Genomic DNA, 19,877 nt, shown 5'->3' with positions numbered 1-19,877 from the left:
AAAAGGAATTATGAAGGGTGTTTACAGCACCATAAATCAAAGTGAAGAAAGAATTGGTGAGCCTGAAGAAGACAGGTTATTTGAAAACACACATTCAGAGGAGAAAAAAAAAAAAAAAAAGAAAGGGATCTGGTTCACTTGATCATTGTCTTCTTAGCTGCTGCCTTAAGGCCAGGCTAGAGTAGGATGAGGCATTTACTATATTAAAGGACTAAAACTGCTGGCCAAGAATACTGTAGCCAGTAAAGCCAGGCCTCACATGTGACGGGGAGCTAAGGATATTCCCAGAACACAGAAGCTAAGAGAATCTAACACCACCAGCCAGGTGGTACAAGAAATGCTAAAAGGGATAAATGGAGTTGTTCAAACTGAAAGAAGAAAAAAAGAGAGAGAGAGAAAGAGAAAGAGATGCTAACAAGAAGAAAATGACAGAAGTGCAGAAAATAAACAATAATAGAAACTATATTATACAAACAAATTTCAAGTGCTAAATGTGGTATGTAAACCAGTTCTATTCTTAATGTGAAGACCAAAAAAATTATACTTATTACATTAAAAAATGTTGAGATAAGCAACTTGAAAGGGCTCAGATTATGGAAAGAGGTTAAACGCAACAGAAATGCAAAGTGAGGGGTGGGTATTATGGTGCAGTGAGTGAAGCCATTACTTACGATACTTCATGTCATATGAGAGTGCTTGTCCAAATCTGATTACTCTTTTTCTGGTTTGATATCTTAATAAATCATCCAAAGCGACCTTGATGTCGGTCCAGGCCCAGCTTTGGCTGTCACAGGTATAAGAGGAATGAACCAGCAGATAGAAGATAGCATATTTATTCTCCCTCTCTCCCTCCCTCCCTTCCTCATTTTCCCTCTTTCTCTTTTTCCATGACTCTCTCTGCCACTCTGCTCTTTAAATAGATGAAAAGGTATAAACATTTTAAAATATTTTCTAAAATCCAAATATGTTAAGGAAATGAGTACAAATGTGGAATTATTTATTAGGACTTCCTACCTCTTTGTATTTCTGCCCATTTTCATAATCAATGGTGAAGTTTCATCATTTAAAACAGCTTCCTACTGCCAAAGAAAAATTTAAAGGCTTTATGGTAACCACAAAATAAAACTATGCAACAGATTTGCTAAAAAATAATAACCAAGGAATCAAAATACACTCACAACCTTAAAAAAAATCATTTATCCACAAATGAAATTTAAAAAGAGGGAAATCGAGGGGATTACAATAGAAATGCAGAGTAAGCATCAAGATGGCAAAAGTAATATCTCATTTATCCATAGTTACCTAAAATGTAAATGTTCTAGATATTCCAATTAAAAGGCATAGAGTAACCAAGTAGATTAAGAGTGTACCTAATCATATGCCACTTATAAGAAATCCCATTTCATTAGTACGGATAAGAATGAACTGAATGTGAAATAATGGAGCAAGATATTCAATGAAAATAGAAGCTAAAAAGAAGTAAATCAACTATATTGCCATAAGATAAAATAGATTTTAAATCAAAAGCTATTAAAAAAGAGAAAAAAACATGCAAAGCCATTACTTAATAATAAAGGACTCACTCCAGCTAGAGAAAATAACAATTTTATATATGCGTCCAATTTGAAGAACTCAAATACATAAAGCAAAAGCTAATAGGCACAAAGGGAGAGGTAGACACAAACAGTAACAGTGGGAGAATTTGATACCCTACTTTCAGAAATGGACAGATCATCTAGAAGAACATCACAAAGAAAAAGCAAAGTTAAATTGCACCCTGGGTCAACTCGACCTAACAGCTCCAGAATTCTACACCCAACAGCTGCAGAATTCGTATCTTTCTAAAAAAATACATGGATATTTTTCAAGACGGATCATACTGAAAGTCACAACAATATCTTAAGTTTAGTAGAAAGGAATTGCATCAGACATCTTTCTGGGCAGAAGGCAATGAAGTCCGAAATCAATAAGCAGAACAGTTTTGGAAGCCATATAAATACATGGATACAAATCAATTGCTACTGAGAATAAATAGATCAATGATGAAAACAGGAAATTAATTTTAAAATTTCTTAAATAAAAATGGAAACAACATATCAAAACCTATGGGACACTGCAAAAGCAACAGTTAGAGGGAAATTTATATTTATCGGTGCTTGTGTAAAATTTAACGAATTAAAACAAACAAAAAGATCTCGAATAAACTTTTCATAATATCTCAAGGAAACAAGTAATGCAGAGAAAAAAGCAATCAAATCTAAAATTTATAGAAGAAAAAATAAAACTCAGCACAAATAAATGACAGAATATAAAAATAACACAAAAGAAGCAATGAAACTATAGAGCTGATTCTTTACAAAAGTAAGCAAAATTGGTAAACTCTTACTAGGTCCAACCAAGAAAAATGAGGAAGACTGAAACGCATAGCATCATAAATGAAATAGAGATATTACAACTGAAATAGCAAATACACTGAATTGTTAGATATTACTGCAAACAAAAAATGTGAGCAAATTTGACAACCTAGAAGAAATGGACAAATTCTGGTGTATATACACCTTACCAGGGATGAATCATGGGGGAAAATAATACACAAATGGACCAATTATTAGAAGTGAAATTAAATTTATATCTGAAAATTTTACCATTACAGAAAAGAAACAGCTGGATCCACTGCTGAATTTTACCAATTCAAAAAAAAAAAATCAACACCAATCCTTATTTCAAAAAATATGAGGAAGCAATTGTTTCATATTCATTCCTCTAAGTTGGCAGCATTACCTTTAACCAAAACTATACAAAACACAGCCAGAAGCAAAACAGAAGTATAATACCCTTGATGTGTGTGTGTGTGTGTGTGTGTGTGTGTGTGTGTGTGTGTGTGTGAGTCCTGAACAAAACAGCAACAAATAAAATCTAATATCACACTAAAAATATTATTCACCATAATCAAGTTGACTCATTCCAGGGAGGCATGGATGACTCAATACATGCAAATCAATAGGTGTGATCCATTATGGCAACAGAATGGACAAAATAAGGAAAGGAAGAAATCGAACTATCACTGAAGATGACATGACTTTTATGCAAAAAGTCCCAAAGATTACACTAAAGCATTGTTAGAACTAATAAATTCTAAAAGTTGCAGGGCACAAAGTCAACTTATAAAAATCAACAGTATTGCTATACACCAACATTGAATCATCTGAAAAAGGAAACAAGAAAAAACAACCTAATTTCCAGTATGAATATATATACATATGTATATACATATATACACACATACACACATATATGTAATATACCTGGAGATAAATTTAACCACAGTGAGAAAAGATTTCTACAGTGCAAACTATAAATGAGTAATGATGAAAACTGAAGCTACACAAAAGCGGAAGATCTCCAGTATTCATGGAGGGGGAAAATCCAATTAAAACATGCATACAATCTAATGTGATTTGCAAATCCAAGGCAATCCTTATTCAAAGAACCAGGAAAATGGACTGTAAAATCTGCGTAGAACCACAAAAGACCCTAAATGCCAAAGTAAAATTCAGTTAAAAAAATAAAAAGAGAGAGAGAGAAAGCAAGGGGAGATTGCACTTCCTGATTATAAGATACATTACATAGCTGCAATAATTAAGACAGTTTGGGATTGACATAAAAACAGACCCAAAGACTAGTATAGTAGAATACCCTGGAAGCAAATCCAGATATCTACATCTGACCTTTGACAAAGGTACTAAGAGATTTAATTGGAACACGGATAATCTTTTTAATAAATGTTGCTGAGAAAACTGCATATACACATGGGGAAGAATAAAACTAGACCCTCCCACACCATGTACAAAAATCAACTAAATATTGATTAACGACCTAAATATGAGACATGAAACTTTTAAAGTATTAGAAGAAAACACACAAAAAAACACTTGAGGACATTGGAATGGGCTGGGATTTTTCATATCAGACCCCAAAAGCTCAGGAAATAAAAGCAAAAACAGACTAAATGAGGTTTTGCCCAACAAGATCTTTTAAACAGCAGGGAAGGCATCAACAGAGTGAGTGAAGACTAGGAGAGACTATTCTTAAGCTATACGTATGCCAAGAGGTTAATATCTAGAATAATAAAGGAACTGAAAAACTCAATAGCAAATCCACTCCCCCCACCAAATAACTAAATTTAAAAATGAACAACAGAACTAAAAATTATTTCTCAAAGGAAGACACACAAATAACCACTGACTCAAAAAAAATAGTTAACATCACTCGTCATTGGAAAAATATCTGTAAATCAAAATATCACCTTACTAAGATTGGCTATTATTAAAAAAAGTCAAAATAGAACAAATATTGGCAAGAAGGTAGAGAATAGGGAATGCTAGCCCACTATTGGTGGGAATGTAAATTAATACAGCTATTGTGGAAAAGAGCTCAGTTTCTCAAAAAATCTAAAATGGATGGAATAGCTAATGTTTCATTCAGAAATCTCATTGTTGGCTATATATCCAAGGAGAATGAAATCTACCTGTCAATGAGACATTGGCACTTTCATATATATTTAGTATATTCATAATAGCCAGGTATTGAAACAACCCAAGTGTGCACCCTCTGACAAATAGATAGAGAAAATGTGCTATGCGTGTACACACACACACACACACCACCACCACCACCACCACCACCACCAACACCACCACCAGCAGGGAAAATTATGCAAGCAAAAAGCATGGATGCAACTGGACATCAGTAGGTTATGTTAAGTAAAATAAGCCAATCACAGAAAGATAAATATTATATGATCTCGTATTAAGTATAGAAGTTATAAGAGGCCAGAAAGGGAAGGTAAGGAAGGATTTATTGAGGGATTCCAGAATACAGATAGAGTAGTAGAAAGTTCTGGGGTTCTGTTGCAGAGTAGGGTGACTAAAAAAATAATGTACCCCATATTTCTCTATTTAAAAGTCTTAGAAAATAATATTTTGGGTGCTTTTCTTAAATGTTTGAAGGAATAAATATATTCTCCCTGATTAGAAATCACACAACGAATGCATGTAATGCTACATTACATGGTACCTAGTAAATATATTCAAATTTTGAATATCTGTTACGGCGTGATGTTGCACTTGGGGCACAAGCAGTCAATAGACATAGATACCCAAGACATCTAAACTAAAAGAGATACAAAAGCCTTAAAATCATAAGAATCATTAGCAAAATATTTTTAAGGATATGGTAAATAAGAGGGAAAATTTTGACAGATAGCTAGAATGCCTAAAAAAATTTTTCCCAAATCCATTAATTCCAAACTGACAATTACAATAACTTAAATTAGAAGTTATTTCATGGATTTAATGACAGATTAAAGTTGAAGAAGGTATCAGAAAAACGAAGCAGTCACAATAAAATATTTAAAATGAAGCACAAGTAACTGGATAGTTATTGGGTAGGGACATTGTAAGCTCTCTAACATACACGAAAATGGAGTCCCATCACGAAAGGCAAAAAGGGGTGGGGAAGAAGCAATATTTCAAGAAACACTGGATGGAAATATTCTAAAATTACTTACCCACTTCAAGGTATACATTAAGAAACTATAAAAACTAGCTTCATATAAACACAAAGAAAACCTCACCTAAGTGGTTTTGATAAAGCTACAGAAAATTAAGGACAAAAATAAAGTATTGCAAAACAGGAAAATGATTATTTTAGAAAGTCTGCCGTCTGTCTTTTCAACAGAAGCTGTAAAAATTATAGCAAAATGTTTTAAAGTATATATATATATATATATATATATGAAGGAATTATGAAAGTTTGATTGGCAAGAAAAATAAGCTTTGGAGATAAAGATGAATAAAGCCATTTCAGACAAAAATCCAAACCTGAACAAAATCATCATGACACTGATGGAAATATTTTCTATCATCTCAGATATGTATGAACAAAGCACATGAGTGTATGGAATCATAAGTTAATAAAGGATTTTAATAATAGAAACAGGAGGGTACAAAAGCAATAAGGTAATTCAAGGTTCACAATTTGCCTCAAAGGGATAAAATACTAACCAGAGGTTAAGACATGTCTTTTTGAAAAATGTAAAAACCAAGCCAACAAAATCTTAAGTGAAAGGGAAGAAAACAATACAATGATAAAAATGCCTAATCCCAATGAAAGAAAGCAAGAAAGATGTCAGTATAGAACAGGAAAGAAAAAAGATTTGACCTACTGAATCAAATTTAGTTGAACTCAATAAAACATCATTAATTACCTTAGATAAAAAAGGAACAAATCCTCTGCAGAGAAGATGAAGATAATCAGATCCTATCATAGAACAAATTTACCTCCTCGCTCCTTATAAAGAAACTCATCTAAAGCATAAACATGAAAAAGTAAAAACCACAGGGATGGAAAATAACAAACTATGCAAAATTAACTAATGGAAAGGCGATTTCATAGACTTTTGGATCAAAGTAGACTTGAAGACAAAAATTGAAGTGATATTTTCTTTTGACAAATTTAGTTCTCCAGGAAGCTAAAATTTTTTACCCAACTAATTAATTCCCAACCTACTTTTTATTATTATTGTTATTATGATGGTGCTACCTTTAAGAAGCCTTTTTAGATATTTCTCTAATTGCACTCCCCCTCCCTGATATCATATGTACTGTGTATCTCTGTTTACACAGTAATTTTTTTTGTTGAGTCACAGACTATAATGATATCTACAGCATGTTTTACTTTTAAAGAGAAGTTATCAACCCTAGAAAAAACATAGTATTAAAAATATTCAGTTCAGAACTATAACAATGACATGTTCACATTATATAATCCAATATATGAGATATTGTAAAACCCAAAGAAAAACAGGCAAATCATTAGTCATGAAGGAGTGTTTAATATATATGTAATCTTTCGTTAGCTAACATAATCAAGAAGAATTAGTAAAAATACAGAAGATTTGTACCACATGACAAATGAATTTTTTCACTGATGGATATAAGGGATGTTTCAAAAATTCGTGGAAATTGCGTATGACAAAAAAGATATTTGGGATTTCAAATTATTGCATTAAAATGACCTATTTCTTAATCTCATTTTCACAAACTACTTGAATTCCTCATTGTACACAACATCGTATATAAAACAACTACAAAATATATTCATTTCAAGTATGCGTGAAACACAGATTGACCATATATCAGGTTATACAAGTTTTAAAGCTCTAAGTCACTGACAACATGACCCTTAAGCACAGTAGAACACATCAGGAAATATTGACAAAAGATAGAATATTCTAATATACTTACAGATTAACAAATATACTTCTAAACAATCTATGGATCCAAACCAATTACACTTTAAATTACTTTGAACTAATTGACAATGAAACCGAATAAACTGGCAATCTGCTGAAACTGCATTACGGAACATTTATTATGTTAAATGTAAATATTCAAAGAGAATAAAGCTGGAAAAAAAATGGACCCATACAAACCTTGAAAAACTTCTTCAAACTGACAATGAAAGCAGAAAATTGCATAGCCCATTAAGTTGGTGGACATGAAACTGTAGCTATAAACAGATGCATAAAATATTCCAATCTTAGGTGTATTTATTTATAAATTCTACCAAATACTTAAGAAAAGTGTGAATTTATTTATAATTAATATAAAAATATTGAAATTTAAAAAATATATACTATTCCTAAGTGAATTAATGAGGTCAGTGGATCCTTGATAGTATTGTTACCACAAGGAATAATTTGAGGCCAACTCTCTTCCGCAACCTCCTTCAAAATCCTTAATCAGTGGCACTCCAAATACAAGGTAATACAAAATTGTTCAAAAGACTAGAAGTTAATATGACTAAGTTGATTGCCAGACCTCAAGTAGAATATGACAATATAAAAATCAACCACTGCTATAATAGAATTTAAAAGACTGTATGATGGATGTCGGAAAGAACATTTAATAATTAGAAAGCAAATTAAGAATAAAAGAATGTTTAAACATTTTACACAGAACATTACACTTAGCGGTAGAATGTTGAAAGTTTTCCTTTGTAGATTGGAAATAAACTAATGTTTTCCGTTATCCATCCCCCAAAATTTACTGAATACTAAACAGTATGAAAACAGAAGACACAGGACTACCAGTATTCCTGGAGGTGTGGTTATCCAAATCAAAAACAAAAGAATCTATAGATTCGCAGGTAAGCTAAGCAAGGTTGCTAATAACAGTTTGAAAAACAAAACTGTTTTTCTATGTATCAATAATAAAAGCTGAAACTGAAATTGAAGCGATACCATTTAGAATTTCATTTTCCCCTGAATCTGAAGTGCCTTTGAAGGTAACAACTTACTGAGAATCAGGATGTAATGTTGAATAAGGAAACGAAAGGCATAATGAGATGCCTGAGGTGTCAATCACATCACATAATAATGTTTTATTTCTTGACATGGATAGCAGTTACACAGTCACATATACGAAGTGAATTGTGCTATTGGTAATTTTCTCTTATGAATGCTAGAATTTAATACCAGAGTAAAAAAATTAGAACTTGCTCTAACTCACCCTCTGTTCTGTAGAAGAATCTTTGAGATAGTGTTAATGATAAGGACATTATTTCTCAAGTTCTAGACCCTAGGAACTCCAAGAGTATGGTGCAGGCATTGGCACACTGCATCATGATATGATGGATGGTGGGAGGGTGAGAATGAACCAACTGACCATGGTGGGTGTAAGAGTAGATGCTTTTATAACAACCTGCACTCGAGAAAAGAAACCCACTTCCATGACAACATGAGCCATTAGTGCTCCACCCCACCCCGCCCCTGGGACCCCAACACCTTCCTCAAGGGCCCACATGTGCTACACTGGGAATTAAGCTTCCAATTCATGAATTCAGGGAGACAGACTAGAGCAAAACAATGGTACTCTTGCATGTTTCAAGCCTACAAAGCAGTATGCACAACATAATCATGGCTTCGTGCAATAATTTTAAAACTTGTGTGCAAAGAGTACTAGTGGATAAATCCTCCTGACAGTAACTTTTCCACAACGTAAGCAGTTTACAAATTAACAGTCAATTCCATCTTCTCAACAATCTTAAGACGCAAATACCCCAGTCTTATAGATAAGGAGAGCGAGGTCTGGAGGGCTTAAGTGATTTGCTTGTGGACACAGAGCTAAAAAGTGAACCACTTTAAATACGAGTTGTACAGCACTGACCACTTTACTACACTGATCCCAAGAGCAAAGTTTTTGATGTCCGGAGTCTCGGATTTGCCCATTGCGAATATGCAAGACAAACTGCTTGAGTTCTACCCTTAAGTAAACATAGTGGGTAGGTTGCTTTAGCATTGTTGAAACAAATTGTTTTTTATGTTTTGGACAAATACTTCTAAAATATGTTCCAACTGATGCATAGAATCATTAAAGACACATTTTAAACATAAAAGATATTTTGTTACCAAAAATCTGAGGTTGATTTTTAACTCAATTAGTTATAATTTCTCTGAGCCTCAATATCTTAGCTTCTAAAATGGACATACCTAGTTCTTACCTTACGGGAATGTTCTAAAACGGAGGTGATATATGTCTTACGATCTAAGGGATTTAGTATATATATGAAATTACATAGGAAAGGCAGACATTTTAGAAACTTGAAAGATTTACAATTTTAGGGGCAGCTCTTTGACTAAATGGTTAAGGAACCCCAGGTTGCTGTGGGGTTGCCCACACTCATACACTCCTGCCCCACATCCAACTTCCTGCGGAAGAGCACCCTGGAGGACAACAAGCAATGGCCCACGTAGCAGGGCAGTGGGGGTGAGGCAGTGCTTAGGCTGTCTCAGGCTCCAGCTTTGTCCTGGCCTTCTCCCTGCTGCTGGAAGCTTTTGGCAAGTGACTCTGCAGATAGGAGATCTCCTCTGTCTGCCTCTCTCTCTCTGCCTTTCAAGAGGATAAAAATAGGAATACATCTACATTCTAGAGACTCAAAAACTGCTAAATATTTTGCCAAAAGCATAAAGTCCTTTCTGGAAATTAAACTCAAGGGTTTAGGCCACAAATCCAGTACTCCTTGAAAGAGTATAATCCTGACATTTTTCTGCTTTAGTTTGTCTCCCTCCACACAAATTATACAATTGCACTGAAAAAAATCTACATGCTTTTTATAGCTATTTAATTCTAAAATATATTTATTTCTAAAGATTTATATTAAAGGAAACAATCTGTTTGAAATAGGCTGGGTTCTCTGACTCAACTGCATTGTTTTTTCTCCTATTTTTGACATGAATATTACCTGAAAAGTTTTTATTTGTGTTTTGTCTTCAATTGTAAGAAGGGTCTTATTCTTTATCTTTCTCTCATGCATCCAAAGATAGGTGTTAGGGGCCGATGTATTTAGTTACAAGGAAAATAATATTTCTAATTTAAAAAATTATAATCTATCCAAACATTTACCTAGAGAAAAGTTTAGAGCATTAGTTCTAGAAATTCAAAACTGCTGTCCTACAATATCCCCACCTGTTTTATTTAATACCTTTTATTTTAACATCAAGGTCTTTCTTGACTCCAAAAACATAAAGGTCCATAAAAACAAGAAAGAAAAGTACTAAATACTTATAATGATTAATATTTAATATTTTCCAAATCAAACTCTAAACAAAATTTAAATTAGGTTCTCATTTTGTTGGAAAAGCAAGAATACTAGCTTTAAGGACATGAAAATAGACTCTATTTCTAGCACATGAAAAGCAACTTTTTTGCTCCGATTTAATGACCTTTACTAAATCCAGCCATTCTTTGGACCTCTGTATGACTGCAGCATCTCCTTTCATGAGATGCTTTCCACACTAGTATGAATGAGTGAGCTCTTTCATCTGACTGGATGCAGCTGGCAAGTGGCATAATGAGAAAGGGAAATGAAGGCATTTTTCTTTTTCCTCCTGGAAAACCAAGAAATGTATAAATCATACCCACACTGAAAAAGAATTTGTTGCTTGCATAACTGTACAAACTATACATCTTAGTATAAATACTGTTTTCTGAATAACTGACATATAATGCAATTTTTAAAGTCTATGTGTGGTTTCCTTGGGTATTATCTAGATGGATGTATTTTACATGTTTAATGAGCTTGAAAAATTTAATGAAATTGGTCAATTCTAAAACATAAAATTGAATTAAATGTCCAAGTCAGTAAAATATGTATGTTTAGTTTAGGGAGAAAGATCTCAGATATTTAGTTGGCCATGTAACAGGCCAAACTGTGTTCTTAGTCATATGTCCAAGCTGGCTGAAACATTAAACTTGACTGAGTTCCTGATTTTATACATAGGGAAATGGCTACCCAGGAACTGATTGGCCCAAGCTTCTTAAGCAGTAGTTCCTATTTCCAAGACTTTTGCTCGGGTATTTCTCTACCCTCTTGCCATGTCAAAGTCACTGGGAGAGCTTCAGGAAGCAATGAAGGCAAAGGCAAACAAAGGAGTCTAACTACAAAATAGACTTCTTTCTTTTAATTTCCTTTTCAACGTAGAATAATAAACATGTGTCTGTAATAATAAACATTACATGTGTCTGTAATTATTTTCCATTATAGATGTCATAAATGTATAGGGGGGAAAGATGAAGAGTGCTGAGGCATCCATGTGAAAACTAAGACTTGTTCTGATCCGCACTCCAAATTCTCTTTTAAAATTAGAATTTCAGAACATTTCGAAGAGTATGAATACACGTGTATATTTATACAAATGTTAATGTGGAGGATCTTTTTTTTCCCAAATAATGTATTTGGAAAGTCATTCTGAGTTTCACATGTAAATTTATCTCATTAAAAAAACCTGCATGATATCCTAGTGTATGGATTTTAAATACATGCTGTATATTTCAAATTTCATTTATTTTGGGGTTGAAATGACATCTGATTTTTTTTTTATATTGTTAGCACTGCAAAAATAAGCAAGCATATACAGTCTGAGACTAACACTCACTTAGATCAAAGGATGTCTAAAACACTGAGCATTTGATGTCTTTAGTTATCACTGGCTGTGTTGAGCTCCTCATGTCTACATCTAAACCCATGGGAACTTCTTACAACCAAGTGGAAAGGTTTCTAGAAATCAATTTTTTTTTTAATATTCCTCAGCATCTTTAGTCAGGTACAATCTCCATTTCTTAACAGAGTCTGTGTGTGTGTGTGTGTGTGTGTGTTGTATGTATGTATGTATATATTTAAGAAGCCATGGGCAAGTGATACTTTCATCTTGTAGAAGGATTATTTTCATGTGTTTCTTATTTTCATGTGGACTATGATAATGTAAAACATAAAAAATAGTAATAAGAAAATAATCGGGGTTAGCACAGTGTTATAGCATGTTATGATGCTGCCTATGATGCTGGCACTCATATGAGTGCCAGTTCAAGACCTGGTTGTTAATTTCTAAGCATTGAATCAATTGGTGTATTTGGCAGTGAAGAACATCTGATGGCAAGTTATTTGAGAGTTTGAGAACCTGCTAAAAGCAGGCAAAAATCTTGTGATTTCTGTAATGGAAAGTTCTAAGGTGAACTAATCATAAATTGTGGCATTTCTCAAAATAGGCAGAGATGTGGACAAGAGAAGAAATGAAGAACACTTGTTTTTATATCTTTAACCAATATTGTTACTAACCTCAACATTGTCCTAACCTGTTCTGTAATACTTACAATTTTGTTTGGTTACTTCTGACAGATTGAAAAATATACAAGTGAGACTATTTAAATATAATAATTTGCTTCATTTGAGGTACATATAATTTCATTGTTATTTCTCTGTGTTCTGTCACTTGGTTTTCAATTCATTATGTCTTCTTAATCCAAGGGAATGTTTATTTTTCTAATAACAAAAAATCAAATTTGTGCATATTTTTCTTCTTTTATGATGCTTAATTAATAAAGACGCTTATTTAATAATAATTAAAAAAAGACCACTTTTGATTCAGCTCCCTGATAATGTGCCTGGGAAAGCTGCAGAAGACTGTCCAAATGCTTGAGCCCCTGCCACATGGTCCAGATGACAGCAGGAAGTTCCTGGCTCTTGCCTTTGGTCTGGCCCAGTCCTGTCTTGTTTATCTGGGGAATGAACCAGTGGATGGAATATTTCTCTGTCTCCTTCTCCCTCTTCCTATAACTCTGCCATTCAAATACAATCAATACATTTTTTAATGTAAAAGGGATTTTTTTTCTAAAAATCATTGTGAAGTTACAGCTGCTGACAAGGAGAAAAGAAAACAAGCATTACTCTAAACTTTACTTAAGGAAAGGTTACAAAAATTTCAGTACCAATCCACATTTTGTAATCTTCCTTTCCCCCCTTTAAGAGACTGAGAGAAGAAAAGAAGAGAAGGAACTTTAAATTCATGACATAAACTTTTGAAACTAGTACATTGTCCACAGCCATCATTTCCCAGTATTTTCATACTTTTAATGTATACACAAAGGCATAAAGCATTCATGAAAGCATTTAAAGTTTTACAATTATGGAGATATTTATATAATAGTATTAAAAATTCCAAATTATCTCATGAATCTATGTATCTTGTGTCCTGTTTTCAATTTTACTCAAAATGCTAAAACCTGCTCCCTATTTCAGTATGCTTTAGCTGTTAATAATGAAGCCTTCATTCGGCGAGGGGCCAGTTTACACTTCTCTGAACCACCTGGCATCTTCTCCAGTGTGTGGGTCAAGGTAACTGAATTGCATCAAACCCCACCACTAGGACAAAGGAGTAACACCATGCCAGTAGCGCAAGGTCTCATGAGCTCAATGGAAACTTCACCAAAAATTGTCTGCTGAGAGTTCCCTCAACCTAATCATCGACATATTTTCAGTTAGTCTTTAAAGAAGCCAGAACTAGAGAGACATAAAAGCGAAGTATCACAGAACCAAGTAATGATTGGGATTTAGTCCCCAGCTACAATGAAGACAAAACACGTCCTTTGACATCTTAAGGAGTGCTCTGGCCATGGGGTAGTAAATTAACTGAGTATGTGACAAAGGGGAAAAGGACAGGGATTCTTCCCAGAAAAGTGATGATCTTTGTCCAACCCCCAAGCTGTCTAACCCCAAGGTGCTGCTTTAGTTTTACTTTTCTTAAGCAATGAGGCTATATTGGAGGCAAAATTAATTATGGAAATTTAGGTAACTGAGTAATGGCAAACTGTAATAAGGTGTGGTGGGAACAAGGGATAAAAGAGTAAAAATAAATGCCTGCTAATGACTCAGATTTAATCTTGTGACAGTAGATCATAAAAATAGGTGGGAGAAAGTCAGCAATAGCCTTATTTTAAAGGTAAGGAAGTGGAGGCCCCTAAGGAGATTTAGCTTAACTCACACCACTCAACCTCTGGACATTCCCCGACATCATTAGAGGATTCCCAACACCAATGATGTTTCCCACCATCTCTGTGCCAGTGCTCAAGCCCGTCACAGCTGACAGGCCCCCTTCCCCTCTCCTGATGCCTGCTGGGATCTGAGGTCACTCCCAACGCTCCCTAAGGACTCCTGCATTCTGTAACACCTAGGTTCAAAGTTAAAGGGTTGAGGATGCTGACACCAATGCATAGGCAGGGAATAGCTGAACTGATCTACAGAAAAGCTTTGGCTCTCTTTAATATTCTATTTTTGAGTATACCATGACACAGATATGATTTCAAAATAATGGCAACTTCTTCAGCTGACCTTGAGGAGCATCATGTGAAAAATAAATATCTTCTTTAGTTGTAGGTTTTTGAGATTTTCTTGAAATCCAAATGGTAAAGTCACATTACTTGTGTCTTTTTCTGTCATCACTATGTCCCTCCCGAGCTTCTTTTCTTCCACACCCCACTCCTCTCTGTACAGGTCACATTCATTCTGCTCAGCAGAATATACATTTCTAGATATGAGAACCGTGGCTTATCTCCTTTTTAATTCACTTCCTCTCTACAGATATTGCCCTTGGTACATGGAAAACATAAGGAAATCCTTTTATTTTGAATAAAAGTCTGACACTTTCATGTTTATACATAAATGCTGTTTTAAAAAACAAACTCAGGTTGAGAACAAGAAAACTAAAATTTGATTGAAAGGGAATGTTAGAAATAGCTCAATACAACCAGCATCTCTGTTAGATAAGGAAACTGAGATCAATATTGTAAATGAGTAGCTTAGAGCTCCCCAGTTGGTTGGAACTGGGATGGGACCCATCTTGGTTCCTGGTCTCCGTGCAGTCTCTCTCTATGTACAAATTAAATCAGATACTTATGTCATACAAGGGAAAAATAGGTGAGTAAAAATACTTCATTTATACCCAAGGGTTTTAATATATCTTACATTGTGTGTTCAAATTTCTAACAGTGCCTGGCATATAAGAAAATAAAGATAACTATTTAACCAGCCTGGGTTTCTACATCCATCCCCTTTCCTCCTCTTTTCCTCCAATGTGCATACAAGCCATTTTAAAGACCACCAACCCACCTAATAGGCACCAATCTATGAACCAGTGAGGATGTTGACAGAGTTGTCAGAGATACTTGTAGAAGCCCACGGGTTCTAACCCCAAGCTACTATAATGCCATTGAAGTACTTTTTGAATGTGTTTGTAGGAGATAGAGCACTGCAAGCACTAGCAGAAATGGCTTCATACTTGTGTGAGGGATCAGGTATGTTTCTAAAGACCAAATCTCTCCTTACTTGCTCAGACGTACCTTCTGGAAGACAGTTTCCTATTTATCAGTAAACTTCTTTGGAACACACAGCTGAACCTTCAAGATGGTAGGTTTCTTGAATAATAATTTCTATACACAGGCAGTTCTCTAAGAAGCTACATACCTCACCAATGTGAGTTGAACCATTTAGAATACCAGCTATTTTCTCCTTTGACTTGTTGAAGTCTATTCTTATCCTTCCAGTTGGCAGACAGCTCTTTTCAATAGAATGAGACCCTTCAGGCCATGCTTTGGATTAGTTTACAGCTTAATAAATTCTTTCCAGCACAATGTTCAGCAAATCAAGAAGCAGCTTCCTCCGGGATCTGAGCCTGACTAACAGCAAATTAGGCTTTGGTGGAAGGATTCCTAGGCAGAGGTACCTTCCAGGTAGAGATGCTCACTTAGAGGAAACTTAGACCTTGCACTTCTACACTTAGGATATCCATCCTTAGGCTAAACTAACACAAGTTGTGGATGTTAGGAGTGCTCTCTTTGACCATTGACTGCTGATTTGTAGATTATATTTCAGGCTGAACTAACGCTGAAAACATTTTTCAAAGATTGTTGAAAATGCCACCTTTTTGAAAATTATTTAAATGATTTATAGCAGATGCAGGGTAGTGAGTACTCAGGAGACATTTTCACTAGGCTTTTTTCAGCAACCCACAAGGGTTAGCTTTGTGCTACACTGACCGTAGAAGGTGTTAGAAGAGGCACTGGGGAATTGTTTTCCCTAAATTGGTGCCTGTCCTTAACATATCCTGAATTTTTCCACACTTGTGCTAAGTAACTTGATTCAAAGAAACTTTCTCCCAGTTCATGTGCTGACAAATCATGACCAATGATTTTGTCATCACATGTTATTCCATTGAATGTACTCAAGTCAGACTGCATTAGGTACAAAGCCTTACAAAGGGGATACAGGTTTTGGAGTTGCAGCTAGTTGACTTTGGGCTTCCATTGTGGACCAAAAGCAACTTCCTTCTTTTAGAGTAAATGTCAGTCTAGATGCAACTCCTGACACTCTTCTTTGTTTCAGCAGCCAGTAGTGAAAGATAAAGCAAAGGAAATGGAGGAGCTGCAGCTCTACATTTGCAACACACAAAGTCCTTGTTTTCCCACTAGCACTGCAGAAACGCAATTGTTCATTCACAGCACATCCTCTGCATTTCGGAGCTAATATTTTCGCAGTTCTTAACTTTGGTATATTACAGTATTGTGCATTAAATGGAAACACAATAAATGTCTGATACTTTGCTAAATACAGCTAAATACAAGGACCAGGTTCACAGATTCTTGGTTCTGAAACTTTGAGAAAAACCAAGTGACCGATTTTGGAACAGGGTTAACATAATCCAGTTGTATTGACTGTTGCATAACTTTGGGAAAGATAAGAAGGAGATTCACATTAACCCTGTCTTGAGTGAATTGCTTTTACACAAATTGATGATCCCTGATTTTCCATTCACAATAATGTGCCACTGAAAACAAGGTTAGCTCTGTGCTTAATCCCCTGCTTCCTGCAGCAATTTAGAGTTTACTGTGTGCGAACACATATGCCTGCCTCCTGGTGCAATAAGGCTTACTCTCGCCTTGCAACAGCCACTCAGGCTGAAGCCCAAGAACAGAATTTTCAGATGATTAATTAATCCCCAGGCTCAATCACTTAACTCCCTAATTAAATATCTCACTCTGCTTTCAACTGTTGTAGGAAAAAACAATTAGCACATTTATAGTGTTCACAAAGAAGTATATATTTTCCTTAAATCTTCTTATTAAGATCTAAATCACTGGAAATGTAAGTCAATATTTACATCATCTTTGTAGATTGTAAAAACTAAAACTTTTTTTTATGTAACAAGATGACAAAGTGAATTTTCTTCAAGAATTTATTTTTTGGACACTTCCTATAGATTTTTCTGCCTTTGATCTCACTACCAGCTTCTTTCCTTTTTTCATACTGATTTCTTCATCTTGAAGTTTCCTATTAACCAACATGACAAACTCAAGAAAAATATCTAAATTTCTTCCCTGTCCCACAACCCTCAATAGTCGTTTTACAACATTTTTCTACCTATAACCCCAAAATTAAAACAAACCAAGCTGAACTCTAAAATTTACACTAGAAAAATAAATATCACATTCATTAAAAAAAAAAACAGCTCTCAGCGGGGGTCTTAAAATGCGATGAAAACACAGGAGTCTCCCATGACATTGCATGGAATGAAAGTCTGTTGCCCTCAAATGGTTAATTAAGGGTAAGTGATAATGTTTAGTCAGTTCGCTTAGAAAAAGGAAGGAAATTCAAAAGCTGGTTGCTGTAGTAACAATCACAGTTCAAAAAATATATATCAGTTTTATATATATACACACACACACATATGCACAGGTTCATTTTAAATAAAAATCCTGCCCTTTCTCTGTAACACTGTCCTCCGAAGAAAAATGAACTCATTACTGAAATTTGTTGTACATACCTCAACCATTAAACAAGACATTTAACCATAGTGGCAGTTCTGTAACCTTTGAATGCCGTGAAATCTCTGAGCGGTGCTGCTTGTTCATGAAGACTTGTGCTGCAGAATCCAGCAACCTCATCCAGGATTAGAAATATAATTAAGTCAACAACAACAAAAAAAAAAAAAAAAAGAAGAAGAAGAAAAAAAAAAAAAAACGGAATCACAGAAGCACAGAGAGAGCTCGAGAAAGAAGGAAGGTAGGAAGCGAGACTGTCTCTGGGTGAGTGAGTACACTTTTCTCCCAGACAAGTGCTGGGACAGAGCCCAGCCTACTGCAGTGCCCAGACCGACCGACTGGCTGGGTGAGCGGGCAGCCAGCCTGCAAGGCTGGGAGGTGCTGTCAGTTGCCACAGGCAAGGGAAACCACAGACCAATCGGCTTCAGCGCTGGCAGCTCAGTGGAGTGAAGCCTTTTTTGTTTATGTTTCCTCGTTGCAACAGTGACGTCAAAGGGTTTTGCTTTTCCTCTGCATGTGCTGTTAATTGGAGAGTACTGTACTATGGGAAGAATGTGTTGAGTGCCCATGGGTGAGCCAGGGCACCCCATGCTCAGGAGCACTAAAAGGAACATGCTAAATACTCAGGAAAACATTGATAAAATTTGTAAGACCTTGCAGTTAGGTCTAATCAACACACATTCCTAAATAAAGAAAAATTAAGTAAAAAATCCTGAGCTAGTGAAAAGCAGCTGGATCTGTATTTTTTTTTTCTGTGTATGTGAACCCACATCACAGCTGTTGTCTATTTTCAAATTCATTTGGTTTTACCTTTACCTAAAAATGAGTTGCTAAGGAATCTGGATGGCCAGGAAGATAGGACTGTGCAAACGAGTCAGAGAAGGACAACACAGAGCTGCTGCTTAGGCAAACGCTGCCAATGAGTGCCTGCTTGTCTATCTTTGCTGCCCTTTCTGCGGTAAAACTTCAGGATGATTCTCTCCATGGCCATCCTTCCTATGACACCCATGGGAGTCATTCACAAAGCAGGGCATGGTAAGGCCATGTGCGCAGGCGTGGGGTGGCAGGTGGGGAGGTGGCATGTCCTCTCCCAAAGTATGAGAATGCATGGTTATTTAGGAATACTTTTTCCACCAGGGGCCCCAGCTTAGCCCTGGGTTTCTCTTCCCACTCTGGAAAATCTCGGTGGTGGCCATCTGTTGTTTCTGCCTCCCCCATCTCTCTCCTCCCCTTCCTCCTCAACCACCATCACAGACTCTGCAGGCAGAAACTCGTTTTTTGCTCTTGGGAACTTTCCTTTCTCCACTATGGAGTATATCATCCCCCCCCCCCCGCCAGCCCCACAATATAACTCTAAGAGGGCATGTGACTCCCCCTTGGCTAATCAGATGTCTCCCTTGCTCTAAGACACACAAGTGTTAGGGGTAGGTACAACACTCAAGATGCCTCAGGATCTTTTCAAGCATTGATGTGGAGTCATTGAGAAAGAAGGAATGTCCAATTAGGATCCAACATCATAGCGTTAACAGTCTAACTATAGTTGGAGTTCATGCTGAGTGTTCAGTACTGAGAAAAACAGAATTAGTTCTCAGAGTTTGCATTTTGAAAAACCAGGAACATAGCCCCCTGCCAAAAAATGTAAGTAATTAAATCAAATATCCAGTA

General features: G+C 35.5%; 1 protein-coding gene across 1 annotated transcript in view; it reads right to left on the bottom strand.

Moving 5' to 3' along the window:
- The window catches only part of PDE7B (phosphodiesterase 7B), a 333,205-nt gene extending 314,607 nt beyond the window's left edge, over positions 1–18,598 (bottom strand). Inside the window, exon 1 of the mRNA XM_040965356.1 lies at positions 18,215–18,598. Coding sequence (XP_040821290.1) covers positions 18,215–18,235 — 21 coding nt within the window. The 5' untranslated portion in view covers positions 18,236–18,598. The remainder of the gene's footprint in view (positions 1–18,214) is intronic.
- Positions 18,599–19,877: the final 1,279 nt, after the last annotated feature.

The sequence above is a fragment of the Ochotona curzoniae genome, unplaced genomic scaffold (genome assembly GCF_017591425.1).
Source record: "Ochotona curzoniae isolate NIBS_2020 unplaced genomic scaffold, NIBS_Ocur_1.0 scaffold_3890, whole genome shotgun sequence".
In the NCBI taxonomy this organism is placed as follows: Eukaryota; Metazoa; Chordata; class Mammalia; order Lagomorpha; family Ochotonidae; genus Ochotona; species Ochotona curzoniae.
This window is presented reverse-complemented; position numbering and strand designations above follow the sequence as displayed.